At 33.8% G+C, this 10,000-nt stretch overlaps 1 protein-coding gene across 21 annotated transcripts in view; it reads left to right on the top strand.

Annotated features, from left to right (window-relative positions):
* LOC137624516 (neuronal acetylcholine receptor subunit alpha-7-like) overlaps positions 1-10,000 on the top strand; it is a 486,639-nt gene that overhangs the window by 306,816 nt on the left and 169,823 nt on the right. For all 21 annotated transcript variants that reach the window (XM_068355370.1, XM_068355368.1, XM_068355373.1 and 18 more), the window contains exon 2: positions 6,128-6,267. In XM_068355370.1, coding sequence (XP_068211471.1) covers positions 6,128-6,267 — 140 coding nt within the window. The remainder of the gene's footprint in view (positions 1-6,127; positions 6,268-10,000) is intronic.

A 10,000-nucleotide genomic window follows, 5' to 3' on the forward strand; every position in this document is an offset into this window, starting at 1 on the left:
AAAACAACGTCTCCACGTATGTAATAGGACGTCTATTTGAGAAAAAACGCGTATCATCGTTGAAAACTGCATCATGAATAATCCCATAAATGTAATCTATAATAAAAACACAAGCAACCAAATATATAAACACATAAATTGCTATGCAGATGTATTCAATGCAGACCTCACATGACGCTTACTAATAAAACTGGATGTAAATATATATATCAATGCGCCTTAAAACATTTAGTCTCTCTAGGTTAGTAAAATTTAAAAGCAAGTAAAAGTTAGAAGTTGAGGTTAGTTTAGTCAAATTCTAAAGGAAGTAAAAGTTAAGAGGTTAAAATGCAAGACGGAAGAAAGGAAGCAGAAATGGAAGCAACGTAAAAGGCTAGAACGGACGCAAGGGAGGCAACGAAGGCCTTTTAGTAATGTCTACATTGCCCCGGAGGAGGAGCACTGGCGGCGGTTACTCACTTTTGCTTACTTACTTTTGAGCGTCATCTTTCTCTCTGCATTCACCATTTGACCCTCATTGCATAATTCTAAGAACCAATCTTCCCCTTATTATGTCTGATTCCAAGATTACTTACGAGCATCCACCCAGATTCAAAAGTCATACTTCCTTTCCACGAACAGTTGTGATTTAATTGTATATATCTTTAATTTGTTCGCCTTTTGTGTTATCAAAAATATTGAACCTAAATATTTGCTTCGTTTAGTCAGTTTTCATGATCACGAATAATGCTTTACCGCTTTCAGCGAATAAGAGTCATTCCTTCACGTATGACAGACATCTGTCTCATTTCAAATTGAATTTTTACTCAACTGATCGCAAGTGACATTCCGGTCTAATTGCTCTCAAGTTTCCTCCTCCATCCAAATTGAAGGGACTCTTCTCTATCTCTCGCAATCTTTTTCATTGCATTTTTTTCAGCGAGTTGCTAATCATTTTCTAATTCCAGCTGATGTTAATCCAACTTTATATTCCAAGTGTCATTCCTTCCCAGCTCATTACGAGGAAACCTTACAATTTGCAAACAAGCGCCAATCCTTTCCATACATTTAAGAGTCATTGACTTCACGTCTCCCCTTTTCTGGCCTCAAGGGCCATTGCATAATACCTGTGCTAATCTATTCCTTCAATCCGGCTGTAACGACTACGCCCGCATCCCACCTGCTTGAAGATATAATTCTTCTCAATTATCCCTCAGGGGAAATTATTTCCAATCAGTCACCATGAGATACTATTCCTCTGTATAATTCGCAAGTCTCCTTGGCATCCTCATTCCAGTGACATTCCTTCCCATCTGTTTTCAGGGGCCATTCCCTTTTTATCACTACTCCCGGAAGTCATGCCTCCCTATCTTCTTCAGAGGGCCATTCGTTTAGATTGGTTTCCAAAAGTCATTCCTTTCGATAAGCATCCGGGCACCACTCATAACTTGATTCTAACTAGCGCTATTCCCCTTTTTCGGGAATCCATTCCTCTTTGCTTGCCTCTTCATATCATTCCACATTATAATGGGCTTGTTTTGTTTCTACTCCTTTACTCCAGTTTTCATTCTGTATACTCCATCCGTTGGCAAGTCATCCCTGTATTATTATCATTATTATTATTGCTATTTTTATTGTTATTATTATTATTATTATTATTATTATTATTATTATTATTATTATTATTATTATTATTACTTGCTAAGCTACAACCGTAGCTGGAAAAGCAGGATGCTATAAGCCCAGGGGTTCCAACAGGGAAAATAGCCCAGTGAGGAAAGGAAACAAGAAAAAATAAAATATTTTAAGAAAAGTAACATTTAAATAAATGAAACTTAAAACAAAACATGAGGAAGAGAAAGAAGACAGAAAAGTGTGCCCGAGTGTATCCTCAAGCAAGAGAACTCTAACCCAAGATAGTGGAAGACCCTGGTATAGAGGCTATGACACCTACCCAAGACTAGAGAACAATGGTTTGATTTTGGAGTGTCCTACTCCTAGAAGAGCTGCTTACCATAGCTAAAGAGTTTCTTCTACCCTTACCAAGAGGAAAGTAGCAACTGAACAATTGCAGTGCAGTAGTTAACCCTTTGAGCTTAGTAGAATTGGTTGTTAATCTAAGTATTGTCAGGTGTATGAGGACATAGGAGAATATGTAAAGAATAGGCCAGACTATTCGGTGTATGTGTAGGCAAAGGGAAAATGAACCGTAACCAGAGAGAGAGAGAGAGAGAGAGAGAGAGAGAGAGAGAGAGAGAGAGAGAGAGAGAGAGAGAGAGGGGGGGGGGGGGAGATCCAATGTAGTACTGTCTGGTCAGTCAAAGGACCCAATAACCCTCCAGGGGTAGTATCTCAACGGGAGGCTGGTGCCCTGGCCAACCTACTACCTATTAACTTACCCAGGTTTTGTTACGCCGCATCTGCTTGCATGAATCATGTCATTCTATACCTATAAAAAGGCATTAACTTCCATCTCCTAAACTATTTTAATCGTTACTAGCTGTTTTTAACACCAACCTCTCCTTGTCTAGTTCCTAAACCCATTCCTACGAGCCGTTTCGAAGGAAATTCCATTTCAATTGACATACAGCTCATTCATCAATTTGTTTTAGGAATTATTCGAAACTACCTCTCCCCTGGTATCCTTCCTCCATAACAACTTACAATTCATATCAACATTTTATAACTAAAACTGTCAAAATTGAACAAAAAATACCCATTTCAATTGACATACAGCTCATTCATCAATTTGTTTCAGGAATTATTCGAAACTACCTCTCTCTCCTGGTATCCTTCCTCCATAACAACTTACAATTCATATCAACATTTTATAACTAAAACTGTCAAAATTGAACAAAAAATACCCATTTCAATTGACATACAGCTCATTCATCAATTTGTTTCAGGAATTATTCGAAACTACCTCTCTCTCCTGGTATCCTTCCTCCATAACAACTTACAATTCATATCAACATTTTATAACTAAAACTGTCAAAATTGAACAAAAAATACCCATTTCAATTGACATACAGCTCATTCATCAATTTGTTTCAGGAATTATTCGAAACTACCTCTCTCTCCTGGTATCCTTCCTCCATAACAACTTACAATTCATATCAACATTTTATAACTAAAACTGTCAAAATTGAACAAAAAATACCCATTTCAATTGACATACAGCTCATTCATCAATTTGTTTTAGGAATTATTCGAAACTACCTCTCTCTCCTGGTATCCTTCCTCCATAACAACTTACAATTCATATCAACATTTTATAACTAAAACTGTCAAAATTGAACAAAAAATACCCATTTCAATTGACATACAGCTCATTCATCAATTTGTTTCAGGAATTATTCGAAACTACCTCTCCCCTGGTATCCTTCCTCCATAACAACTTACAATTCATATCAACATTTTATAACTAAAACTGTCAAAATTTAAAAAAAAAAAAAAATACAAGCGATGAAATATTTGATAGTAAATGGAAACAAGAAAAATACTTTTAAAACGACGGGGCAATAATAAAACACACATTTCAGCATCTCTTGCGTACAGATCATCTCCATCAATGTGATGCCCCAAGATGCAGCAGCAAAGCTCCAGCTGCCTTCCGGTCGAAAATTCATTACATCACAGCAATAAGTAACGGTGTCACGTCCTATTATCACTTACCAAGTCACATCGCCATTTCACGCGGAAGCGCGTGTATTGACTGCTACATGCTATGCCCCCCACTAGTTGTAAGATGTGTGCGTGCATATTTGCGTGCACGTGTGTACGTGTCTGTGTCGCGTGCGCGAGTATATTTATGTGCGCGCGCGAGTGTGTCTGTCTCGAGCAATCAATACTGTACCACCCAGGTTCCACTGACAAGCCCCCACCACCCATGGAAATCCCTCCCTTCACAGAGACCCTGATAGTCTGCTCCTTCACATCCCCCCCACACCCCCAACAACCCCAAACCCTGACCCCCAATCTCCCTCTCTACAATCGGATATTGCTCCGTTTTCTATGATGTCCAGGAAGCTGGATTGTTCCTCTAACTGATCTTTTTTTTTTTTTACTATCAATTCTTCGAATTAATCCGGAACTTTTGCGGCCACATCCAAATAGAAATAAACCATACTGGAAGGAATAATAAATAGCTAAAAGTACTGGAAGGTCCACTCAGTAAACTTGATATGCCATATCAAGGAATACAAACACATACACAGGTGCCCCTGCGTGATAAGGGAAGTACATTCAGGTGGTGTTTACTTGGGATGCTGAAGAGAAGCAGCAACTGCCAGTTATGAGACATTATCACTTTCATTAAAATTTCTACTATAATAGTATGAGACCACCATACACAAGCGTTAAATTATATATTCAAATTTATATCAGAATATATGTATGTATAAATGGACGTTTGTGTTTGTCTGTGCATAGTATATGAGCATAAATATATATTCATATACAATATAATTTATATACACATATATGCACACACATATACATACACACACACACACACACACACACACACACACACACACATATATATATATATATATATATATATATATATATATATATATATATATATATATATATGCATGTGTGTGTACACAGATATAAATACAAACAAACACACACACACGCACACACACACATATATATACATATATATATATATATATATATATATATATATATATATATGTATGTATGTATGTATGTATGTATATATGTATATATACATATACAGTATAATATATATATATATATATATATATATATATATATATATATATATATATATATATATATATATATATATATATATATACACACACACCCCTTTCTAAGTGAGAGTACTTTAACCTGGTGAAAGGGTTTGTGTGTTGCCATGATCAGCAAAGTTGTATAGTCAGGGTTACCCACACTATGTAAGCGATCACAATAAAGACTCCCACCATCACCAATCCGCAGTTGGCCGGCGTGGTGATGAAAACTGGCAAAACCCCAGACATGAATTTACATATCTGAGGCCTTGTCCAATGGACTAGAAATAGCTGCATGTTGTGTATGCATATATATATATATATATATATATATATATATATATATATATATATATATATATATATATATATATATATATATATATATATATTTATACATATATATATATATATATATATATATATATATATATATATATATATATATATATATATATATGCAATGGCTGGGGAAACAAACCCTCGCACAGTCACTGCACCATTCAACCTTTACCTACCGAATCACAGATATATCTCCCGAGTATTAAATCGTTCACAGCATCAGTCATTTCATACACCAGCACAGAGGGCTCATCAACAGAACGTCGAGCCCGCCTCAATACTGTGGCATGCACTCCCTCCTGTCTTTCTTTTATACTATAGCCCTTTCTCTCTAATACTTATAGGATCCTATACAACCATTTCTAAGCCTTCATCTCCAAATACTGTCTAGCAACTCCGAGTCATACAGTCATTATTTAGATTATTTCCATATGATGAAACCATCATCAAATACTCCCATCAGTATTTTCGATATATATTTATCGATTGTTATTACACCATTTATACTAATCAAGCCGGGTATGTAAACTGTCAATACTTTTTCCTTTATTCGCTTTAGGGAATTTTCTTTAAAAAGAAAAAAAAGGTATTTTTATTTTTAACACGTATGCATGTATTGTGATTGGTTCATGTATGCAAATACACAATCATACATAATAATATATTTATATATCAATATACATATAATGTATATATATATATATATATATATATATATATATATATATATATATATATATATATATATATATATATATATATATATATATAGATCTATATATATATATTTATATAATTATGTATATATGTATATATACAGTATACACACACACTTTACATGAGTCTCATGTTTCTGAATTTGTAAAAAGTACAAACATACAACTGTGAGAGAGAGAGAGAGAGAGAGAGAGAGAGAGAGAGAGAGAGAGAGAGAGAGAGAGAGAGAGAGAGAGAGAGAGAGAAAATCATTTACCGTATTCATATGTGCTGTCACTACCCATCCATCTGACGTTGTTCTTCTTCTCCCCCTTGTCCCACAGAGGCGGCATGCGGCCAGTACGAACGGCGTCTTCTCCATGACCTATTGGACAACTACAATAACTTAGAACGCCCAGTGGATAACGAGACCGAGCCTGTTGTGGTGACCTTTGGCATCACTCTCCAACAGATTATAGACGTGGTAGGTTACCCTGCTGCCTTAAACCAGAGATATTAATCAAATCCAAGGATTTTATGACAAGAAATTATCAATGAGAAAGAGAAAAAAAATAGATTCAAACGTAAAACATTGTTCAGAAATTTTGCAAACATCCTTGGATATAAAAAACTAGAAAATGAAAGACAACGAGTAGAGATCTTCAATGAAATAAAAAGCGATCTGACTAGCCAATGGCTATTACCTTTAGAATTAATACATCGCATACAATAACGCACGATTAGCATAATGCTATTTTGAAGAGAAACCATTCTCAGTCACTCCAGAGAATCAGTGCGCTAATCATAAAGCGTGCAGAGAGAGAGAGAGTAAGAGGAAGATTTGGACTAAAGTAACATCATCCCCACTAACCTATAGATAATCCCACTCACAGAGTGGAGGATATTAGAGAGAAACTGACGTAGTTATTTTGTTAACTTTTAAGGAAGATGGTGCTCGCTGAGCCTTGGGTCACCGTTCCTCCCATATTACATTTGCACATGTGTCGGAACTTTTGAATATGGATTTTGGAAACGTAATATCTGAGGAATGGTTGCTTTCGGCTCAGTCGGCATCAGAATAATATTACCATTATTATTACTATTATTATATCATGATACTACCTATCATATATATATTTACATATAGAAATTTGCAGTTAGAATATAAGTGTCTATGTAGTTTAGATTGATGTCTTTTGATGTTATAGTGCTACTCATTTGCATACTACGAAATATATTATTATTATATGAATCGTCATTCCTTTGATTTTATTTTTCTTCACCCGGCTCATCACCTCTAAATCAAAACATTCTAGTTTATTTACTTATTTCTCATCAACCTAAACTATCGTCTTTTGAATTTCAACCTGCACTAAATCCAAATGTCAATGATTCGAGCAATACAACAGGAGCGAATGCGTTGCGGAGTCCATCGATCAAAAGGGGGTCGAAGAAGAAGAAATGTTATTCGCAGGGATTTCCTTCTTCGCTTCCTCTTCTTTTAAACAGTAGCAGTGATTCAAATTAAAAAAAGGAACTCAAGATTCAATGGACTCTTGACGTATTTCTTTGTTGCATACTCGATTCTTATTAAAAATAAAAAAAAGTTATATTCCACGTGAATCCGAGAGAAAAAAAAATACTAAAGTAATATTGGAAGAGGCACAGCTATTTATAAGTAGTTTGACCCAGAACAGAAGAAAATTGAGACTGATTAGTAGCTATATCTATCACACCACTTGAGATTATACTAAACCATTTGCTCACTACAAAGCAGTAAATACAATTGAGTAAGTTCTGCATGCAAAAAAAAAAAATTATTTTATAATGAACGAACGAAACTCAATAATCCATAACATCACACTTCTTAACCCATACTTTGAAAGATCACTTTCAAAACATACAAACAACATCACAGCCTGGGAAAGGTTCCTGTGACCACTAGCCAGCTAATCCGTGGGTCAAATTTGTTCTGTTCTGCATCAAGCTGCGCAGTGTCCTTCCCTTATTACTTGACCCAAACAAATATAAAAAGAATCAAGAAAAATCAATTACGGTTTGGCAGCGGGGTGGCAAATCATGTCCATATTAAAGTTGGACAAAACTTACATTAAGAAATATACAGATATCTCAGATGGTTCCACTCCAGTTGGTATTACATCCTGTTTTCTCTTTTCCTTTTTTGATCACCTGTGGTATTAATAACTAATATTTATTGTTGTCTTTTTTGAGTGAGGTTTAAATCAGTTCAAATCATGCATGTCCTTCAATAATCTTCCTTGTTAAATAATGTCAAATGAAATCATGTAAGGTGTGCATGCATTAACGCTATCTCTTCGCTGTTTATATAATATTATATATATATACAGGCTTTCATGATGCTCCATTTATATATACAACTTTCGGATGTCACTCGTCTGTCTGTCAGTCTGTCCAATCACCACAGTCTAATTGATTAAGATTCTTCCTCAACACAAATTTACTCTAGATGTAAGGCATTCTCTTCCTGAGGACCTACTAAGCTAGAGTAAGCCATACGGTTTTGTTTTCTATGCCAAAATTACTCAGTAATGACTACCACTTACACCTAATCATTATATATAAATACCATTAAGCATACGCATGTGTGCATGTGCGGTGCATATGTGTATGTATGCTATATATATATATATATATATATATATATATATATATATATATATATATATATATATATATATATATATATATACTGTATATATGTGTATATACATGTAACATATGTATATTATGATATATAAAAAAAATACATACTGTATATATATATATATATATATATATATATATATATATATATATATATATATATATATATATATATGTATATATATATATATATTATATATATACCTATGTATATATACACATACATTATATATATATATATATATATATACCTATGTTTATATGCATATACATTATATATATATACATATATATACATACATACATATATATATATATATATATATATATATATATATATATATATACCTATGTTTATATGCATATACATTATACATATACATATATATACATACATTTATATATATATATATATATATATATATATATATATATATATATATATACTGTATATACATACATATATACATATATGGCCTAAATAGAGAGCAGGATAACTTACCATAATCTTGCACAAATATCATCCAAGATAAACGAGATAATTCTAAGTTTCAGTAATAATCAAAACTAAACAGATCACGACAATGCCCTATTAAACTTAATCCATAAGCTTTTCTATTAATACATAAAATGTCATAATCATTCTAAAATAAGATGAGTATCGGTATTAGTCCATCTCACTCTTTGAACGTCTTTTAAAGAGTTCATCATTCCATATTTCCTTCATGTGACGTTTTTAGATATATGAAAATAACTGAGTGACAAGATAAAAAAAATTAAAAGGCTTTAGCGTATTTGTCAGGACAATGAAGGAAGAATTTTTTTTTTCTTTTACAAATTATTTCAGAATTGTAAAGCTGGAAATGAGAAAAGTTAAAATACAGGTCAAAGAACTTTTAAAATACTCCATAAGCATAAATGAAGATTATTAATGTGTTTCACCAATGTTTTACTAATAAATGATCGCACATGCATACATATATATGTCATAAATATATGTAAGTATCCATACATATACCGCCATATACTGTACACGACACACACATGGCAAATAGTTGAACCCTTCTCCTAATGCATGTATAGATATTACACGTAGGTGCTGCTTTACCTTAATCTTTCCCTATTTTTGCTATGAATAGATGGCCACTGCTATCCCCCACCCCCACCCCCACAACCCCACCCCCACATGATTCCCACTATGACCCATTTTTTTTACCCTGGAACAAAGCTTATTAGCAGACTGCTTTGATTGAGTTTACCCACCTCCAACTGAAATCTCTTCTTCCTTTATCTTCCACTGAAACTATTTTTTAAACTTATCCCACTAACTTACAATGACTGATTGAGAACAGATGCTGATCGGTAAGCGCTGTAAGTACAGAGGCATCAGTGTTACTGTGTGACTTCACGTAAGTAATCCTCGTCATACTAACACTCATCAACAAGAAAAAGAAAATGTGCAAAAGAAAATTAGAACGAAATGATTAACATCCTTTTCCGAAAAAGAAAAGGTTGAGTAATCACTTCCGTTT

Source organism: Palaemon carinicauda, chromosome 31 (genome assembly GCF_036898095.1).
Source record: "Palaemon carinicauda isolate YSFRI2023 chromosome 31, ASM3689809v2, whole genome shotgun sequence".
Classification (NCBI taxonomy): Eukaryota; Metazoa; Arthropoda; class Malacostraca; order Decapoda; family Palaemonidae; genus Palaemon; species Palaemon carinicauda.